The 22,272-nt window shown below is 41.9% G+C and overlaps 1 protein-coding gene and 1 long non-coding RNA gene across 5 annotated transcripts in view; one reads left to right on the top strand and one right to left on the bottom strand.

The window, feature by feature from the left end:
- The window catches only part of FAM83H (family with sequence similarity 83 member H), a 30,330-nt gene extending 11,205 nt beyond the window's left edge, over positions 1 to 19,125 (top strand). For 2 of the 4 annotated variants that reach the window (XM_083826322.1, XM_083826325.1), the window contains exons 2-5: positions 11,690 to 12,150; positions 13,647 to 13,811; positions 14,160 to 14,284; positions 16,208 to 19,125. In XM_083826322.1, coding sequence (XP_083682448.1) covers positions 11,704 to 12,150; positions 13,647 to 13,811; positions 14,160 to 14,284; positions 16,208 to 18,866 — 3,396 coding nt within the window. In that variant the 5' untranslated portion in view covers positions 11,690 to 11,703 and the 3' untranslated portion in view covers positions 18,867 to 19,125. Of the gene's footprint in view, positions 1 to 1,944; positions 2,302 to 3,704; positions 3,847 to 11,689; positions 12,151 to 13,646; positions 13,812 to 14,159; positions 14,285 to 16,207 lie in introns of those variants that run through there. The other 2 variants (XM_083826324.1, XM_083826323.1) reach the window with 2 other exon arrangements.
- LOC310895267 overlaps positions 1 to 22,272 on the bottom strand; it is a 67,370-nt gene that overhangs the window by 975 nt on the left and 44,123 nt on the right. The gene's annotated exons all lie outside the window — the stretch shown is intronic.

The raw sequence follows: 22,272 nt of genomic DNA, 5'->3' as shown, positions 1-22,272 counted from the left end.
ACTAGACAATAGATATTTTAAAATTAAAATGCACACTTTAAAATATTGCTTTGTTTCAAAAAATAGTCATCATTGGATAGGTTTGCTTTTAGCAGATTTTCAAAAATTTCAGTGTTAGGGTTTATCTCTATTTAATATTTTGATCAATAAAATAAAAGCACTTGTGATAAAGCCTTTAGATACTTGATTATTGGGGAGGTCAATAAAAATAATAGGGCACGTATACAGAACATCTTGGGTCACTTGATAAACAGATGCATCACAGTTAGTTTTTACACATACTAAGAATCCATTTAGTACTTAGAAAAAGGAGATTGTATCCCAACAACCATTTCAAAACCTAATGAGTACCAGAATAACCAATGAGGTCAAGTGTAATTCCATGGCAATATCCACAGATGTACAAACAGGAGTAGGGAGGCAGTTTTATCTTAAATACAGCATTGGTAAGAGAACAATCAAAATACTGTGTTCAGCTGTCCTGGATGCATTTTATAATGGACCATGAACAAAGTACAGAAGAGCTATTAGTACAGTTTGGGGGCTCGCAAAATGTCGTACAGTGATTGTAGGATTCATCAGCTTTGATGTAGTAGTCTACTTTAGTGTGAGACAATTCCTCACTTCACTGTATTGACAAATTTTGGTGGTTGGTAATAGGAGTATGGACACCAGTCATTTACGGAGATGCCTACAGTAGAGAGGCCTGAAGTTAGGTGAGAGCAGTCTGCCCTACTGTAGATGTGTGAAAATATAACTGAAAAAGTGAAAAACCTGCTCTAATTTCTTTATCAGCTGTTTAAAGACTGAAAATGCTGAAACTACCTGCTCAGCAGGTTCTGGTATAATGTATTGAAAGGTTCAAGCTGAATCTTGACAGTGGATTGTATAGAATCACAGAAGCAGGTTGGAAAAGACCTTTAAGATTATCAAGTCCAACCATCCACCTAAAACTACAAGTCACTGCTAAACCATACCCCTAATGTCATATCCACATGTCTCTTAAGTACCTCCAGGAATGGGGACTCTACCACCTCCCTGGGCAGTTTGTTCCAAAGCCTAACCACCCCTTCCATGAAGAAATTCTTCCTGAAAACTAATTTAAACCTACCCTCATATGCTTTCACTTGCCACCTGAGAAAAGAGACCGGCACCTCCTCGCTGCAGCCTCCTTTCAGGTGGTTGTGGAGAGCGATGAGGTCTCCCCTCAGCCTCCTCCAGACCAAACAGCCCCAGGCCCCTCAGCCGCTCCTCACCTCTTGTTTTCCAGTCCCCTCACCAGCTTCTTTGCCCTTTTCTGCACACCCTTGAGCAACTCAGTGTCCTTAAAGTACTGAGGGGGCCCAAAGCCAAACACAGTACTCGAGGTGCTGTCTCACCAGAGCTGAGTACAGAGGGCCGTCACTTCTCTCGTCCTGCCGGCCATACTAGTTGTGATGCAGGCCAGGATGGCATTGGCCTTCTTGGCCACCTGCGCACACTGCCAGCTCCCATTCAGCCGCCTGTCGAACAGGCCCCCAGGGCCTTTTCCAGACAGTTTTCCCCAGGCCTGTACCGCTGCATGGGGTTGTTCTGACCCAAGCGCAACTCACGGCATTAGCCTTGTTGAATGCCATACACGCAGATGCGGCCCATCAGTCTAGCTTGTCCAGATCCCTCTTCGGAGCCTTCTTATTCTCAAGCAAATCAACAATCCCACTCAACTTGGTGTCATCTGCCAACTTACTGAGGGTGCACTCAATCCTCTCATCAATATCACGGATAAAAATATTAAACAAAACCAAGTACTGAGCCCCGGGGAATGCCACTTGTGACTGGCCATGAACTGTATTTAACTCCATTCACAACAACCCTTCATATATGATAGGATAAAGGTAATCTTGGAGTTAAAAACTGAAGACTGAGGAGTGAAATTTTGGAAGACTGATTTTTAATGTGTTGTCTTGGTTTCAGTTAGGATACAGTTAATCTGTCCTAACTGAAACCAGGACATGTGTCTAGGAGAAAGATTAAGAGAAGACTTGACCAAATGTGTTTGTATTAAGAGATGAATCTCATCCCATACTCATTCCATTTTATTCCATTTTATTGAGGGGATTACAAAGCAATTCTTTTGCATGTGGACATTTTATACACTGGCATTTAGTTAACAAATCTGACTGTTGGGGAGCAATCCTTTTTCCTAAACTTAGATGTTTAGTGTCTTTTAGGTGCTTTAAGGTATCTGAAACATGGCAGATGTGGCACAAGCCCTGTGAGAGACTCGCACCCTTCTTGACCAGCAGATGGAAGCCGGGCAAGGTACCTTAGGGCATCCAGAGTGACATTAAACAGCTGTATGTAGACCCCTGAATTGCTCCCCTGGTTATAGTTTGTACTTTATTTATATTCAGTTTACCCAATGCTTAAGGACTGCATACCGGGAAGAAGTTTGAACTTTTCCCCTTGCTACCTAATATGGCTTGGGTTTTTCTAAGACAACAGGGATTACACAGGAAATTAATTGGTGGCATATGCCAGCATGTTTAATGGCTTGAAATAACTTCTCACGCCCCATACTGGTGTGTTCTGCTCATAAAATCAAGTTTAAAATATTTGCTGAAATTTTTGCTGAAATTTTCTCCCAGGTCATACTGAGGGGCCCCCCATAAGAGGGGCCCTTTGCTTTCTTGTACAATGTAGGGGCAGTATGCTTCCTGAGATATTTTTCCAGATAAAGTTGCAGCTGCTGAAGGTGTGAAGGACTTTGGTGGTGTGCTTGATCTTTCCAGTTCCCTTCTGATAGTACATTGCAGGTTTTATGGCTTTGTGGCTTCGGTACTAAGGATCTTAACTTTTTTCAGTACTTGTCATATGAATCAAAGAAAGGATGGTCAGTGGCTCTTCTTGAACTGATTGTTTGTCACATGGCTGCTCACAACTCTGGAAGCTGGAGTAATTGATTTATATGAGCTCTTCTCCTGTAAACATACACAATTCAGTTCCTGAACTATAACTCCAATACAGAACATCACATTACCCTCTATAAATACTCTCAAGAACATCATGGTGGTACCACATAATTATTTTTTTTAGCATCTTAATTTTTCACTAGATTCCCCACAGCTTGTGTCATTAAATTTTTTAAACAGTGGCTAGCAAATTGAATAAAGTGAAATTCCTAATGTAATTGAATAAACAAACACATAAATAAGTAAAGTTCTCTAATAACAGTAGTTACAGGTTTCCATATACATTTGGTATATTTTCAGTTTGTGACTCAGTTTCTTCGGCAGTTACAGTAGTTCAGATTTCCAAATATATGGTGTCTTTTTTTTTTTTTTTCTGGGGTACAAGAAGCTGCTATAAAGAGATTTGCAGCTGAAGATCAAGCAACAGGACAATCCACTTCTTGGTGTTCCTCTTTTGTTTTAGATGTTACCATAATCTTCTGGGAAAATCCAGCCATCATGCAAGAATACTAATAAATAATGTGTGCCCTAATCTTCCATTACTATGGATTCAGGAAATTTGACAAGGTATCCAGTGAATTCCCATTAAAGGAACAAAGGCATAAAAGCAAAGAGTAGCCATCTGACTTTAATGAGAGCCTTTGACAATGAGTTCTAAGGAAGTAAGGGCCCAGATGGGCTGTCCATTTCACAGAGCTCTGTCCCTGATTTTGCTTCTTCTGCTAAATACTTCCTTTATTTTTTTCTTTCCAGAACTCCTACATGATAACTGCCACAGATTTAAGATAGAATGAGGAACTGCTTGTTCTTAGCTGCCCCTCCTGGCATTCTAGGTCCTGAATGCCCTACAAAATAAATAACGAAATACCCAGTTCTGGAGTCAAACAATAACGAGGTAATACTGCATATTTAGTAATATCTCTAATTGTCTCTGTGGCATGTGAATTGATACTGAACAACATTTCTGTGCAGCATTACACTGTGATAACTAACAGTTTGAATGGATCAAAACTAGTTAACAGAAGAACAGGATTGGAATGGAATGGAATGAAATGAGGATAGGATAGGATAGGATAGGATAGGATAGGATAGGATAGGATAGGATAGGATAGGATAGGATAGGATAGGATAGGATAGGATAGGATAGGAAAGAAAGGATAGGATAGGATAGGATAGGATAGGATAGGATAATTTAGAGTAGAGTAGAGTAGAGTAGAATAGAACAGAACAGAACAGAACAGAATAGTTGCAAGGGACCTGCAAAGATCAAGTCCATTTCAGACTACTTCAAGGCCAATCCAAAGTTAAAACATATCATTAGGAACAATTGCAAGGGACCTACAGAGATCATCTAGTCCAACTGCCTGACCACTTCAGGGCTAACCAAAGTTAGAGCGTATTTCTGAGGGCATCGTCTAAATGCCTCCTGAATACAGACAGGCATGGGGCATCATCCACTTTGCGTGAAAGCCTGTTCCAGTGTTCTACATCCCTCACAGTAAAGAAATTTTTCCTAATGTCCAGTCTGAACCTCCTTTGACACAGCTTTGTGCCATTCCCTCACATTTTATCATTGGTTACCAGGGAGAAGAACCAACACCTCCCTCTCCATTTCAGCTCCTCAGGAAGCTGCAGAGAGCAATGAGGTCGCCCCTTAGCATTCTTTTCTCCAGACTAGACAACCCAAGTGTCCTCAAAGGACATGCATTCCAGCCCTTTTACCAGCTTTGTTGCCTTCCTCTGGATGCTTTGAAATATCTTAGTATCCTTTTATTTTGTAAAGAGGTAGTGTATATATATATATATATATATACATATATATATATATATATATATGAAACTGTACTGTGGGAAACCAGCATTAGCCATAAATGGTATGTAATAATTTCTGCTACTTTGCAGGGGAATTGCTCATCAAATGCTGGCTTATTTGACCTAAAACTAGAGACAGTTTTGGAGATGGCAGCTTAACCACACCAAATTTGAAACAGTATCTCAGAGTTCTGCAAGTTTCCTATAGCTATTCCCAGGAGTTGTAACTTTAAGAAAAAAAAACACTAATACATTAACTAAAATTTTATAAGGGCCTGGAGAAATTCTGCAAGATGGACTGTAACAGGAGTATGCTTGCTAAGATTGCAATTGCATGGAATCCAAAAGCTCTGGTGACTGTGCTGTACCATAGTGAATTACCATTCCTAGCAGTGTTTCTGCCCAGGAGCTACCTAAATGACTTTTGTAAACTTTTACTTATTCACTGATTTGAGATCAGCTCATGTTTACCATATGACAAAAGATAATGACATTTGAAGTTGCAGCTAACTTCTTTCCTCCTGCTTACCCTGACAGGAAAGTAGTTTTAAAGACTACTGAAAGAGTAACAGTCATTTTGTGCATCTTTTGCCATATACAGCATGGGATATGTTCATTGTAGATAGCATCATGTGAGAAGCCAAAGGGAGGTTATTGGGATGATGCCATTGCTGAGTGTTCCTGGGAGATTTCTTCACAGAAACTACCCATACTTTTTGGGGCTTAAAAATGGTGTAGTGCAAATACACCATATCAATGATACAGGTAGAGAAAAAGCAACATTATTCATGCAAGCTGAGAATTCATCAACATATTATGTTGTTGCCACAGAACAGGGAATTGAAGAATGACAGCCAATTCTGCAGCATTCAAAAAACATACAAAGCACAGCACATCACCTTACCCATTTAAACATTTTTGTAGCCACATAAACGCTTACAGCTACTAACTAGAAAGCACTCTAGATTAGCAGCCTTAAGGAAAAATGCCATATAGAATATAACTGTATATTATCACACACCTCTCTTCTCACATGAACAGAAATGCCTGTATAGTGTCCTTTTGGGCCAGGAAACCAGCTACCTATGTTTTTGATGCAACAGATACAGAGATCTTGATTTGCTGAAGCTTTTTCTCCTTTTGTGCAGAAATTTCAACCTCTTCAATTTTTGGCTGGATCCAAAAGCTGCAGTAATCTTTACAGACGTATACACAACCAGTTGCTCTTGAGACTGTATATATTCCCCATGAACTAAATCTGTATCGTTAGACTGTCAGTTTTCCATCTTGCACAAACATTAGGTGCAGAGATTTGTTCCACTTCTGATATACCAGCAATTGCATCACTCATGCAACAGAATCCTATCTTTCTGAATGCCTTCCCAGGAACTGCCCTACTGCTTTCACACTCCACAATCCCATTCAGTAAGTTATTTTTAAGTGTTGCAGAATATTTAAGAGATTTTTTAAATAAACTCCTGCTTAGGTATTGTTTAAGCTGTTTCAAAACAGATCTATCTACGATTCTGTGAAGAGAAATACTCCATTGCGTGCACAGCAAGCAAAGTGCGTACAGGTAGTTGAAATTGCTGCTCTGCTTACATGTACTACCCATGCAGCTGTAAAAGTGTCCCAAGTGTATCAGCCACATTGCATGTGCACAACCTTCTGTGCAGCCCTAGTGCTATTAGTCTGGCACTACCTGGGGGCACTGGGCTTCTGTGAAGTAATGTAGCCTTTATCTATGAACCCTTCCTCTATATAGCAGGCTGCCCAGTTACAGCTGCTGCTGCAAACCACTTGTCAGACAATCCAGACAGAAATATGAAATGTTCAGAACCTTCCTGAACTTCATAAGGAAAGGAAGGGAAGGGAAGGGAAGGGAAGGGAAGGGAAGGGAAGGGAAGGGAAGGGAAGGGAAGGGAAGGGAAATCAGAGTACATGGCAGCTATACTTGAAAAGTGAGCCAAATCTGAAATTTCCTCACACTCAGGCTCTGCATAATCTACGGAATCCTTGGGGGGAAAAAGATACTGCTTTTCAGCTTTTCTGCCTTTCCTTGGGAACAGCATAATGGTCAAACACTGTAGCTATGCTTAAATTTATTGTTCCCACTTGTGAGGGACTTGTTCTTCTGTCCTTGCAGCTCAGAGGTACTTATGTTTATAGTGGCAGACATAATTTCTGGGTTTTATTTCATGGTTCTCAGATTTGTGCATGTATTTGGGAAGAGATTAAAAGTACCTGTAGGAAATGAGGAGGGGTCACGATTAGAGCTTTGCCTGGGCAAACACAGGAATGGCACACTCAGCAGGCTGCAAGTTCTCTCCAAGTGGAATTTAGTGGTGCTTTCTCAGCGTTAACTTCTAAGCAGAAGGAGCTGGCTGAAATAAGACACAGCATCTCCCTCAGTTCTCGCCTTGCTCGCCAAAGAGGGTGACGGTGCAGATTTTCCAGCCTTGTTACTCAGCCACAGGACTGTTCACGCTCCGGTGTTTGGTCTAATCCAGTTCAGGTGTTTGCTGCGGCCTTCAGGGTCTGTTTTCTCAGGTAAAGGTGACGTCGGAAACCGCCCTGGCTCCGCCTCCCCGAGCTGTGCCCCGGGTGCTCGGCTGGGGCCTGGCAGGCCCGGCCTCGGCGCGCTGCGGCCAGCGCCGGTCTCTGTGGCGATCCTCCGGGGGCTGGAGTCTCCTCAGCATGGCGCTGGGTGGGAGATAGTCTGGGCTGGCAGCAGGAAAGCTGATGGCCCAACACGTGTCCGAGGCTGGGTGCTGACAAACCTGCTCCCTGCCTGCCCTCCGGCCACACCACACCCTCTGCCCAGCCTGCACAGAGCCCGGCTTAGCAGACACCCTGTGCGTTCACAGCCGAGGCCGACACTCCTTAATGCACACGCAGCGAAATGATAGCCTCCGACACGGATGGGCGGAGGCAACGCCCTCGTAAGAGGCTGTTTTTAGCGTGCCAGCACAGCCGAGTGCAGATGTCTTTCCCTGTTACATGAGAAACTCGAGTCCCCTTCTGAATGCCTCTAACAGACCACTGACCCTCCTGGGACTGGCTCTCCCACCTCACCTGTGATCGCTATATTCAGTCATACCAGGAGTTCTTCCAGCTCTGTGTTTGTTTTCTCCCTGTGGCCAATGGCTTAAAGAAAAGCGTGAGGATGGTTTTTCTTTTTCATCAAAAGTATTTTTTCACTGATATGTTCTTGCTTGTTCATGAATACATTTGACTACCACAAATCCTTAGGGAACGTGACTTCCCCTATTGTAAAAACGACCCTACTTACCCTTCCCTTTGTTTCCTGACCTACCTTTCCAGCCACAAATTGTTGGATAGTGGAAGAGTGTTCTGGCACAGTATCATATGTCTGTCGTGCCCATATATGCTTCCTTGGGCACTTAGTGTTGCCCACTGTCAGAGGTACAAGGGACAAGCAAACCTTGGAGCCAACCAATACGTCCACTTAAAGAAAACTGGCAATTTTCCTCATCTTTTTGTATCCAACTTCCTGTACTCTTTCTCTCCTGCCCAGGCCACAGCCACAGCTGCTCTGCTGAATTCCCCTTAACCACAGGCACCAGCACCATCTCCTGCTGCCATCACCATCTCCTCAGCCCCATCACTACCAGCTCACCTACTGCAGCAGTGGTGCTGAAGCCATGCTTACAAGCCCAGCTGTACCTGCATAAGTCCATCCCAACCTGGTTATTTGTTACCCTGCACAATGTGCCTTATGCTTCCTGCTCCAGAAATGATGCACATACGTATCCAGGCAGGCTCTGCATTAAGTCAGTCCAGGTTCAGCAACACTTATCCGCTTGAGCTTCACACAGAGACTCCGTGGTACACACATACCTCACCAGTGAGGCTTACTTTGCTGGTGGGAAATGACAACTTACACACCCACGGTTTATGAGAGACAGAGGAGATAATACCAGTGGCTCGTGATTTGCATGGGGATGGGTCCAACTTTTTTTTTATTCTACAGTTTAGTCTTAGGTGGGTATTTTTTCATGCAGTTGGGAAAAGGCCTTTCTAAGACTGCTTTTCAGTGATTAGTTCTTGACTCAGAGATACTTGGTCTTTGTCAGCAGTCAGAAACTGAACAACATGGTGAAATGTTTGTTGCTACAGAATATGAATCACATGTTTAAGTAGACTCATATGGTCTGTGTGTATGTCAATACAGCTGGATGCTGTGTTGAAGTGAAAACAGAATTCTACATCCTAGTGTGCAGTGATGATGGCAACAACAAGAGTCAAAATAAGAGGGGAAGCACTGTTACATGTACATCTAGTATTTTCTTGCCAAGCATGGCAAGCACAGATGCATAGAGAAGAGTAGCAATACTCCAGAGTAGTCAGTCAGAGTAGATCCATAGCAGTATCTTTATAGTTAATGGTCTTCAAAGGATTTTCTTCTTTTCCATTGAGATGTTAATTGTTTTTTGAACACTGGCAAAATTTTGATATCTAAAACATCCTGTGGGAAGGAGTTCCGCAGAGTAAGAACAATTGAGCAAAAGCTTTCCTGGTGTTCAATTTGAACCCACTCCCTGCTAGTTTCAGTTGAAGCCCTTTTAGTTCTTGTAGTGGAGGAGGAAATAGACAGCTGTTCCTTCTCATATTTTGTAGACCTCTTCTGTAGGCTAAAGAATCATAGTTCACATTTATAATAGCCTTTTTGAGATGGGAGGAATGAGACTCATATTTGCAACAGGTTTAGGTTGTAAGTTCCTCTGAATCTGTATTCTTTATTAAACAATGCTTAGTATTAGCTGACACTTTTCCTTTAAAGGTTTATCTTTGTCATCTCGATTTATAACAGTATTGATATATTAATAAAATATAAAATTAAGGTTATTTTGTCACTTTGCATTTATCAGCGTTATATTCTCTTTTGCTATTTTTATTGTCCAGTCAGTACGATGAGGTTCTTCTGCTTCGTCGTTCTTTTAGTTTTTGCAGTTGGCTGTCACTGTTCTGAGCAAGCTAGCATTATTAGGAGTTTGTCATCTGCATGCCTATTCATCCCCTTTATGGATTGTTTCTGAATATGTTGAACAGCATGGACTCCAGCATAGCCCTTGGGACCCCTGTGGAGCTGTGGAACTCCATGGGGCATGGAGTCTAAGCATTAAATTCCAGTGGAATGCTGTGACTAAGAATTTTGTACTACAAAAGTGGATAATGTCAGCTAAGAGAAGAAAAATGAGGATGCTGCTATTTGAAATATTAATTATTTCATTGCTTCAATGTTGTGGTCTGTTTCAGGAAGAATGTTAAACAAGGGAAAGTCCAAGAATTAATTTAACTCTGGGAACATTTCCTTAAAATGAAGAGCTAAAGACACTTTTATAATAGTTAAGAGCTAGTACATAACTGACATGAGCACACCAAAATGGAGGTATATAGTAGTCTGCTTTTTATTCTAAGAGAAAAAAAGACGAAATGAGAATTAGACTGGGAAGATAAAGCTGGGTATTTCAGATTACAAATAGCTAGAGTGTAGACTGTAAAGACGATTATCTGTTGGAGTAGTTTACACAGGTGCTTGCTAGATTCAGTCTGTTATAGTAAGACCATATTCTTTCCTGTTGTACCATGCAGCTCTACCAAGAATTACAGTCTGAGGTAGGAGTAACTTGTGATATTCACTGATCTGTGATCTGCAGGGACTCGGACGGGAAAGTCCTCCCAGGCTTTATCTCAAAACTATTGTAGGTTTTCTCTTAAAGTGATTAATAAAAGTGATAGTATGGGCCTGAAGTCATTTTCCTTCCTCCCACATCAATGGCAATCCTTTCTGTTTTGGGAAGTATCATCTCTGTTGAATGGTAATGGCAATAGGAGCCACTTTCACCCTCTGTACTCACAGTCCCTATTAAAGCAACTTGGTCTAGGTCTAGGACTGTCATTTTCTTTTTTTTTTTTTTTTTGACTTTGAGGAAGCTTCTGTTGGTGTATTAGTGATGGAGCAGAAAAAGTGTGTCTGAGCATTGGCATTAATTGAGGGTCAAAAGCCAAAGAGCTTTGGAGCTCTTTGCAGATCAGTTGGTTGTTATTATGTGAGTTATATTTGTGCCATGACAAGCCTTTCTTCCAAAAACTGGTTAAAATCACTGGTTTGTCTTGAGTCTCAAGTAATGGGTTCCCTACAGGCAAGTATTTGTCAAATATTGGATATAAGCCCCTTCAGCTCAGATTTTCCCAAAATCCCAGATTTTTCCATCAGGAGATTGAAGAAGCAATCATATCACTTGTTTTCATTTCTTCATGGATATCTTGAGGCCTTGTCTGACTTCTGACCATGCTACAACAGTAAGAAATCCTTATACCTGCCTGCATTCGCCTTAAACTCTTGCTTCTATTCATATACTGAGGTGATTATAACACATAATTTCTAAGGGTTCAATGGGTGCATTTGTAGGCATGCGTGTGCATTTGCATTTACTACCATGTTGCACACAATAACATCTTAATAGCATTTGGAAATGAGTTTCAGTGGAGTTCAGATAATAACCAGCAGCATTGCTCTTCAGAGGAAAAAAAAGGTAGGTTTAAAATAAAAGACACGTTTAAGCTTAGCTATCAGCAGCCTGAAAGAGAAAGCTGGGCATTCTGTTATATGCATCATCTTTGTTCATTGCTGTGATGCCCTAATTGATTTGTTCCTTACTTTGCTCATGTTACGTTTAACCATGTTAAAGTAATTATTTGATTACCACCTTTGCCTAATTTAGGGTGTTCATTGATTATGAATGAACTATCTCCAACATTACTCTGCACTTTGATTCTCTTCTCTTTTGATTTTGTCATCATGACCCCTCAACCTTCACCATTTATGAGGATTGGTGTGTCACTGGACTGAAACTCCTGGCCTGACTGCTGTTCTCATTGTTGGCTTTTTTTCCTTACAGCTCTCCCTCCCCTCATGGCTCGTCGATCTCAAAGCTCCTCACAGGGGGACAATCCCCTTGACCCTAACTACCTTCCCCCACATTACAAGGAGTATTACCGCTTAGCTCTGGATGTCCTTACTGAAGAGGGCAAAGAAAGTTACGAACGCTTCCTAGCAGAGGAAGCAGCCCCTGATTTTCTTTGCAACTCAGAGGTGGATCACATCATACAGAATCTCCAGAAACCCCAGTATGCCAATCAGGAAGGTAGCACAGACACCACAGGTGACAATGACATGGATGGATCCTCTGGGACATACTGGCCTATGAACTCGGACCTTGCTGTTCCTGAGCTTGACCTAGGCTGGCCAATGGTCTTTGGGTTCAGGGGAACAGAAGTGACGACCCTTGTGCAACCGCCACCCCCAGACAATCCCAGCATTAAGGAGGAGGCTCGCAGAATGATTCGAGCAGCTCAACAGGTGAGACATGAAACAGTCCAACTAGAGCAGAGATAAAGGTTGTATGTGTGCGAAAGGATGCATCAGATCCACTGCTAATTTCCTTAACTTTGCTCCGAGGACCTGACAGAGGGGAAAGATGATTCTAAAACTACCATTTACTGCATCAAAGCTAGTCTTTGAGTCTTTGCTCTCTGGACTCATGGAAAAGTGTGGAAGGCCATACTAAAGCATGATAAGAGTTCACAGAATCATAGTAGCTGAGGTTGGAAAGTGTCCTCTGGAGATCATCTAGTCCATCTCCTCTGCTCAAAGCAGGGTGAATTAGAGAAAGTTACTTAGGATGTGTCCTTGAGTATCTCCAAGGGTGGAGGCTCCACTATCTGTCTGGGTAACCTGTTGCAGTCTTCAATCACCCTTACAGTGAAAGAGTTTTTTCTTATCTGTAACTGGAATTTCCTATATTTCAATTTGTGTCCAATGTGTCTTGTCCTTTCACTGGGTATCGCTGAGAAGAGTTTGACTCTGCCTTCCTTACTCCTTCCCATCAGGTATTTATATCCATTGATAAGAGTTGGGAAGTACCGGGAGATCCTACAGAGCTTTGAATCATAGAGTCATAGAGTCATTTAGTCATTTATGGGGAAAAGACCCGTAAGATCATCAAGTCCAACGAGCCACCTAATACTAAGTCCACTGCGAAACCACATCTGCATGTCTCTTAAATACCTTCAGGGATGGGGACTCCACCACCTCCCTGGGCAGCCTGTTCCAATGCCCAACCACTCTTTCCATGAGGAAATACTTCCTGTATCCAATCTAAACCTCCCATGGCACAGCTTGAGGCCATTGCCTCGCTTCGTATCAATTGTCGTCTCAGAAAAAGAAACCAACACCCTCCTCGCTGCAACTTCCTTTCAAGTAGTAGTATAGAGCAATGAAGTCTCCCTTCAGCATCCTTTTCTCAAGACTAAATAGCACCAGCTCCCTCAGCCACTCCTCATATGTCTTGTTTTCTAAAGCCTCTAGAAAAGCAGCTATTAAAATCTGGTAGAAAAGCTACTAGTAGCTTTCTAAAGCTACTTGTTTTTTGAAGCTACTTCCCATCTAACAGCTTTTAGAGGTAGCTATAAAGTGACTGAATAAACATTGGTGAGGTAGTTATTTAAAAATGACTTATGTGTTTGAGGGAATGAGGAGGTAGTGGCCAAGCAGCCCAATAGATCCTTCCAATGTGGTTCTGGTGCCAGAAAATGCCTGCTGTGATCATGGGGTTAACGAGTAAGGGAATGATCAGTTACAGTGAGGTTTTACCCTCACCTCGCACCTTCATATACACAATATGTACATCAGATAACAATTCTGTTTCCAATTCTGGAGCCCACAGTGTTTAAATAGGAAGTTGAAATGGAGCCATTGCAGCAGTGCAGCCTTGGAATGTGAGGGCTGGGGGACATGAACAGGCAGGCCATAGGCATACACAGGTCTCTGAAGACTTTCTTGCATTCTTTTCCTAGGTGGTAGCCATAGTGATGGACATTTTCACTGATGTGGATCTGCTGTTTGAGGTGTTGGATGCTGCTGCTCGCAGAGTGCCCGTGTACATCTTGCTTGATGAAATGAATTCTCAGCTTTTCCTTGATACAGCTGCTAAATGCAGAGTCAATCTTAACTACGTAGAGGTGAGAAAACCAAAGACCCCTCCCCCCCGCCAATTCCCATCCTGAGGAGGGTATGTCCTAGCACACTGTGCTGTCATTACAGTAAAGACCTGAGAAATAGGAAAGCTGGGCCAGAGGCTAAAGAAATATAAGAGGAGCCAGGAGAGCTGGCACAACAATACAGGACTGAAGGCTGAGGACACAGTGATAAAGAGGGTTGTTTATCCACTGTGTATGCAGACAGAATTGCTAGTGCTGAAGTATAACCATGGTGGCAGGAGGGACATTAAAAGAGCAAGGGGAAGAAAGAGGGACTAGGGGAGTGAAGTAACAGCGTGCAACTGAGTCAGTGCCTTGTCTGGTTTCCAGTTCCTAAGGGTGAGGACAGTTTCTGGCCCAACCTACTACTGCCGCACAGGGATGTCTTTCAAAGGTCATGTGAAAGAGAAATTCCTCTTGGTGGACTGCATGGTGGTGCTGAGCGGCAACTACAGGTGAGAATTCCTGCAATGTTATATCTCAACCTCAGTGAGTAATAGGCTGTTTGCTGGGTAAAGCAGTGTTTCAGCATTTCCAAATGAGGAATTTTTAAACCTGCCTCAAAAAAAAGTGTCAACAAAAAAAGCCATCTGAACCAACAAACCAATCCTAACCCAACAACTCATTCCAAAGCAGAACAGTTAAAGAGACCAAGGAGTATGCCTTTACATTTCAAGAGCAAGTTACTTTAATGGAATTACCCATGTCGTCTTTATTAATGACTTGACTATAATCATGTTATACCCAAGTATATCAATCAAGAGTTGTATGTTACTGTATCCCATTTCCTGTTCTTAGAGGGAAACCTATGTTACATCTTTGCTCATAACCAAAATTTACTTTGGTCTGTTAATATTGCCCTACCACAGCCTCAAAAACCTCCTCAAATAGCGTCATATAGGAAGGCAGTTGTAAACCTTTATTATGCTGAAATTAGAAACCATTTGTAATTCAGTCTCAGAGTAAATTAGAACAGAACAGAACAGAACAGAACAGAAGAGTTGAGCTGAGTTGAGTTGAGTTGAGTTGAGTTGAGTTGAGCTGAGCTGAGCTGAGTTGGAAGGGACCTTCAAAGAAGCTCATCTAGTCCAACTGCCTGACCACTTCAGGGCTAACCAAAAATTAAACCATATTGTTGAGGCCACTATTGAGGACCTTGGCAAGCTTGAGAGTTGGGCCTGTGTGAACCTCTTGGAATTCTACAAGGCCAAGTGCAAGGTCCTGCAACTGGGTCAGGGCAATCCCAAACACAAATACAGGCTGGGCCATGACTGGATTGAGAGCAGTCCTGAGGAGAAGGACCTGGGGTTGTTGGCTGATGAGCTTAAGGCGGGGCTCATAAAAAAGGTGGAGAAAGACTTTTTGCCAGGGCCTGTAATGACATTATAAGGGGCAATGGTTTTAAAATGAATGATGATAGACTTCAATTGGATTTAAGGAAGAAATTTTTCATGATAAGGATATTGAGACACTGGGAGAGGTTGCCTAGAGAAGTTGTGGATGCCTCATCCCTGGAAGTGCTCAAGGCCAGGTTCGATGGAGCTTTGAGCAACCTGATCACTACCTAATTAATTCACTACTTCCTATAGGCAGGCAGATGTTCAGTCACTTCAGTGAAAGCAGGGCTCATCACAAATGCCATCACTCAAAATGTCTCCCCTTACCTCCTTCCTTCTCCCAGCTTTTATTGCTGAGCGTGACATCATACGATATGGTATCTTTGGTCAGTCTGGGTCAGCTGTCCTGTCTGTGTCCTCTCCCAGCTTCTTGTGCACCCCCAGCTCCCTCACTGGCAGGGCAGCATAAATAGAAAAAATCCTTGACTAAGTGAAAGTGGTATTTTGCAACAACTAAAAACATCCATGTGTTATCACCATTATTTTCATCAAAAACCCAAAACACAGCATCGTAGACGTCTCTATGAAGAAAATATGCTTTATCCCAGCCAAAACCATGACAACAATCTTCCCTCTGACTGAGGTAAGGGTGACTGGATGTAGTTCCATAGTTCATCCCTTTGCCCTTTTTAAAGATGGGCACAAAATTTTAGATGTTAAAAAAAAAAAGTATTTGCAAGAACATCTACTTCACATCACTGGTATGGCTTATCATCAGCTGTCTTGCCGTTGTTAGTGATAATTGCTTTTTTTTTTTTAAAACAGTAGTCACTTATTGCCTGATAAAATCCTCTTCCAAGCTGTGATGCCCAATAAATATATAACTACAGAGGCTGGGAACAATAGTGTGTAATGAATGGCTGCCTGAGCAGTACATAGTATCAGGAGAATTTTTTTCAGACAAGCTTATGGTTTAATGTGAAGTAGTACAGCTGAGTTACTTGATGCTAACACTATTTTTACTTCTGTTTCTCTTTGTAGTTTTATGTGGTCTTTTGAGAAGATTCACAGAAGCATTGCACACATCTTCCAGGGAGAGCTAGTGGCCAGCTTTGATGAAGAATTCCGAATTTTGTTTGCACAGTCAGAACCTCTTGTTCCTCCAGCCAATGTCTTGGCAAAGGCAGAGAACCCATTTGCCATGACTCCCTTTGGCAATAACATGCCCTTCTTTCCAAAAAAAGCACCCCTGATGTTCCAGAGGGATGACAATCTTTTTCCCTCCTTTATGGACAGAGTTGATCCAGACAGGTACTTCCTGTCAAATTTCAGGCGGGATGACATGTTGCGCCATACTGTGGAGGGGTCAGCCATGCGAATGTATAAAAAGGTAGAAATGGAGAATGCTCAAATGGATCCTGTCAGGGGTTTTCTCCGTTCCAAGCAGTTAGAGTTAGATGCTTTTAAGAGACACAGTTTTGCAGAAGGAACATATGAAAATTTTGCTTCTTCTAAACAGTATGCCAGGCAGATGTTCATGAACAATATGGATGAATTTAAAATCCAGTCTAGTCATTTTCAGAAGGATCAGTTCTACCAGTATCAGTTTGACCATCCCCATCTTTCTGGCAGACCTCAGGGACTCTTCGAGAGAATCCGAGGTGGTAGGCCAGGATTCAATGAACTGGAAGAGGGAGGACCTCTTTCCTATGGAGAGGGACCCAGATACCCTGAACTTGAATCTAGTTTTCCACAGGAGGGTTTCCCCTTAAGGCTGGATTATGTACCTTCAAATTCTTCCAGGGAAGTGAGACATGGCTCTGATCAGCTGAACCCTGCAGGCAATGGCCCAATGGGAATGATGTTAAGAAGGCAGAATATAGGACAGAAATTTATTTGCCAAACTTCTCCTACACAGAAACAAAGCCTGGAACAGCGCCTGTTCCTACAAGACAAAGATGAGGACCAAGATCAGGACAAGAACACCCAGGAAAATAGAACAGGTTTACGTAACTGGAGGATTTCGTCATACCTTAGTGCATATCAGTCAGAACCAGAAGAAGGTCTCCCAATGCCTATGGAATCAGAAGCATATAATGATGTTCTTGGGGATACCCTCACAAAGCACTCCACTGACCTCATCTCAGCATTCAAATCCCCTATGTCTTTTAATAGCAAGTCACTGGGAGTTGACAGTGCCAAAGAATTTGCAGATCCTGATAGAGTAGGTGAAGAAACCCCTATACTGAAACAAGATGCCTTTAGGTCCAGAATAAATCCTTTGATCCAGAGGAGCTCAAGACTGAGGTCCTCTCTGATTTTTAGTGCTGCCAAGTTAGATCAGCCTAACACAACAATAGAAAAGGTTCAGATGATCCAAAAAGAACAAATGTCCAGTGAACTGACAAAAGATAATGAAACTATAAAGACAGCCACCTCATCTAAAGTGGCAGAACTTTTAGAGAAGTACAAAGCTGTGGGCAAAGACACAGAGCGAGCTACAGTCACTCACACCAAAGCTGTTTCCAGTTTTCTCCAGGAAGAATCACAGAACACAGAGAAGAAATGTACCAAATCTGTGCAATATAAGATTCTGGAGAGTAGGGTTCTAGACTCCAAAGACTCCTGCAGTACTTATAAAGTGCATGGAGAGGCTGACAGATCATTTGGAATGGCTTCATCAACCCCCCAGCTTGTTGACACATTGAATAAAGATCCCCTAGCACATATTAGCACTAAGGTGGACAAATTATCATCTCGGTTTTACCCAATAGAGAATAAACCCACTCTTCCAGAGAAGGAGAGTCTTATATTTGTAGGAGACACTCAGAAATTGACTCTTCCAGAAAAGAAGGAAAGAGTGACATTCAAAGAAGACACACAAAAATTAGTCAGTACAGAATTGAAGAAACCACAGGTCAGGACAAGTACTGCATCAGCTCTTGAAAACTTATCTAAAAGTCAAGGATCTGACAGCTCTCTCAATAAATCTGAGGAAGACTGTTCAAAACAGGAACAAAATCCAATTGAATTTTTAAGAAAAGGATCACTACGGTTGAAGCAGCTTTTGAACCCAAAAGGTGATAAGAAATTGGAGGAAGAACCCACTTCTGAGAGTGGAAAATCTGACAAACAGCCTGTGGGGCTCAAAAGATCTTCCATAGGGGACTGTCAGGAAATGATGGAGGAAGAAAAACATAAATTTGCAACACCACTTCCTCCCAAAAGCAACCAACCAACACAGGGGAGATTTCCTTCATCCACAGCTAATATCCTGTACAGCAGCAATCTCCGTGATGATACCAAGGTGATTTTGGAACAAATATCTGCAAACAGTCAGAAGAACAGAGCTGAACTCGCCAAGCAACTACCATCCACTAGTAATCCTGATCTTTCTAAGTCAACTACGAGCTTGGAAAGGAAAGGTGAGAAGGAGAAAAGCTGTAACATCCATAGGTCAGAGAGTTTTGGAAGCCAAAAACGAAATCTTCAGCGGCAACCATCAGAAGACAGAGATACCCTTCTGAAAAAAATGGAGAATATGCGGAAGGAGAAGAGAGTCTACAGTAGATTTGAGGTTTTCTGCAAAAAGGATGAACATACAAGTCAGAGCGAAGAGGAGTATGACACAGATGCCAAAGATAAGAAGATGGGAAAATTCATGCCCAAAATCCTGGGGACCTTCAAGACCAAAAAATGATCATAGAAATACTATTTAATACCATATAATCACTGACTGTCAAAGCCAAATGAGGAAGTAACACATTTATGATGGCTATAATACCATAGGCAATGTTCTTTGGGGGTAGTGAGTGGAAATATGTTCCTATGACTCCTATGGCACAATTTGTCCAGTAAAGTCATGTGGTAACAGGCAACTTTATTGCAGTATGTTTAAAATAAAGTTATTAAATTGCCAACATGCTTAAACCATGGAAATAAAGCAGAGTCTCTTTCTATCAGGCTCAGGGAATGTTTTCAGTAGATGAAAAAATAATTCCACGTTCAGTAAATTCAAAAAATAGAAAAATCAATACTTGAATTCAATCAAGGAAAGAAAAATCTACATATACATGTATTTAAAAAACAATTGTTTTTCAGGTTCTTTGAATCTAATGCCTAATCTAATACAGGAGGCACCTCTTCGAAGATTTACAGGACGAAAAAATATCATAAGCAACTTTTTTTCTTTACCTATGTAATGGTCTTGTCCAGCAGAACATACCCAGTTTTTATATTTACCATTTTACAAGCCTATTGGTTGTGCTTTGTTATTGGTTTGTTTCCTTATGTATAATGGAAGCATTGCATCGGAAGTTGAGCTGAGAGAAGAAGCTGGAAGGCCATAAAAGAAGAAATTGACAATTTATTAATGGAGAAAGAGATGGTTTTAGAACTGCTTTTCAGCTGAGCTGGGTGTTACAGCCTGTAAAATGCTGTTTTAGTCAAGCGGTATCTTACCAGACTGTGTAACTCCAATTCATTAGAGGAGGAGGGGGAGGGTCATTTGTTAGCACATCTTCCCAGTTTGGCAATCCTGATGGAACGTTCAAGCTCAGAAGTGTGTTATCACACAACTTTCTTGTATGACTTTGGTAGCAAGCTTAAGCATGCAGTATTAGACACAGTACAGATTAATCTGTAGGTTCATGCTGTTGTGTTATACTGTCTTGCAAGATTGAAGGTAGAGACAGAGGCCAAGAAACCATTGAGCATAAAGTTTGTTTTTTTTTTTTTTTTCCTTAATTTGGACTGCCTCTGCTTGGCATTCCTCAGGATTGCCAAACTGTTTTTTGTTTGTTTGTTTGTTTTTCCATCTAAAGAGATGAATGAGAAGGGTCTGCCAGAAGGTAGGAAGGCCCTGCAGAGGGACCTGGACAGGTAGGATCAATGGGCAGAGGCCAGTGGGATGAGGTTCAACGTGGCTAAGTGCGGATTCCTGCACTTTGGTCACACCAACCCCATGCAACACTACAGGCTTGGGGCAGAGTGGCTAGAAAGCTGTGCAGAGGAAAAGGACCTGAGGGTGCTGGTTGATGCTCACCTGAACACAAGCCAGCAGTGTGTCCAGGTGGCCAAGGAGGCCAACGGCATCCTGGCTTGTATCAGGAACAGTGTAGCCAGCAGGACCAGGGAGGTGATCGTCCCCCTGTACTCAGCTCTGATGAGGCCGCACCTCGAGTACTGTGCTCAGTTTTGGGCCCCTCACTTCAAGAAAGACATCAAGGCCCTGGGGCGTGTCCAGAGAAGGGCTACGAAGCTGGTGAAGGGCCTGGAACACAAGTCCTGTGAGAAGTGGCTGAGGGAACTGGGTTCTTTAGTCTGGAGAAGAGGAGGCTCAGGGGAGACCTTATTGCTCTCTGCAACTGCCTGAAAGGAAGGTGTGGGGAGCTGGGGGTCAGCCTCTCCTTGCAGATAACCAGCGATAGGCCTAGAGGGAATGGCCTGAAGTTGTGCCAGGGGAGGTTTAGGTTGGAAATTAGGAGAAATTTCTTCTCAGAAAGAGTAGTCAGGTATTGGGACGGGTTGCCCAGGGAGCTGGTGGAGTCACCGCCCCTGGGGGTGTTTAGGGAAAGATTGGGCATGGTGCTTAGGGACATGGTCTAGCAGGTGATATCAGTGGTGGGGATATGGTTGAAACAGATGATCTTGGAGGTCTTTTCCAACCTTAATGATTCTATGGAACTAGACTTCTGAATTTCTTGTTTCCATAAGCTTTGGTTTCATGACTAACCACTTGTGGTGTTGGCTGCAAGCTCAGAAAACCTGTTCAGGTATGCGGCTGACAGATAGAAGCAGAAGGCTGCAACAGTTCCTGAAGGTAACTTCAGTAGGGTCTTTAAAACTTGATATTTTATTTTAGGATGCCAGCTCCCATGGTAGCAGGCTGTATATAATTTGCATATCTTTAACAATTAATGATAGTTTTACGGTTTGTTGAAAATCTTGGGAAATGAAGATGCTGATCTGAAAGAAAATAAGCCAATTTCCCTATTACTATATATGGTATGGAGAAATTTGCAAGAAACAAAAGAATTTATCATTTTAACATGAGAAATTCAACCTAAAAATAAACTTCCGTGTAAAAAATAAGGAGGGAAGAACCAACCAAATCTGGAAAAAAAGCTGATGTGGATCTTATTCCACATTCTATATATGTATACTATTTCAGATACAAACTATAATCAGTTACACAGGCACAAATTCATAAATTGATACTGTGTGTATGCTTATTTCATTTTAGTATTGAATCAGATTCAGTCACAGATAGGTTCCTGCTGAAGTGATCAAGACAACAGTTCTCTCTCCAGTGATTCAGATATTAATCCTACTCTACCCTCTTCATAGTTATATATCCTATTTGTGATATATGCTAGCCCTATTTTGTGTAATTCATATAATCTCTTGCTTCACCAGCCTTTCACAAACCTACCTTCTCTAGTATCATTCTGTAATAGACATGTTGGAAATGTAGTTATTTCTGTAATGACAGATTACATGAACATTTTAGAATTTTTCTTCATTTGTTTAGACTGTTAGAATTTTATCTTGCTCAGCATGATGTTTTCAGTGTAAAAGTATGTTCCTGACTAGAAATAGAATGACTCATCTCTTTTAGCAGTAAGCTGATTACCAGCTGTTGTGGGGTATATACAAATGTTGCAGACTAACTAATTCACTTGGTAATAACAAAAGCTATTTTAAGGATAAAAAGTTAGTGTTACAGCCCATCACTTGTCAGTCTAAGACTAGGTTCACAGAGGGTCTTAGATGTTGCATTGTACCATCAAATTGATAGGCGCTAGGCTTTTAGTGGAACTCACAACCCTGAAATAAGCATTAGGCTGACTTTTCAGTGAATGAGAACTGGCATCTTAAACTCACAAGAGCCAACATATTGTGCAGGGTGCTGCCTATACAACCCTGTCATTGCTGTTTACTATTTCTGTCTGTACCTCAGACAGATGGGAAATGCCTATTTTATGAATATAAACCAGGGCTTCCCAGTGAGCTGCATTCCCAGCTCCCTAGTATTACCAGATTTAAATGTGCACACTACATAGCAGAAGTGAACCTGTTACTATTTTTTCATTTAACTGGACTTT

This window comes from Anser anser (genome assembly GCF_964211835.1).
Source record: "Anser anser genome assembly, chromosome: 2".
In the NCBI taxonomy this organism is placed as follows: domain Eukaryota; kingdom Metazoa; phylum Chordata; class Aves; order Anseriformes; family Anatidae; genus Anser; species Anser anser.
This window is presented reverse-complemented; position numbering and strand designations above follow the sequence as displayed.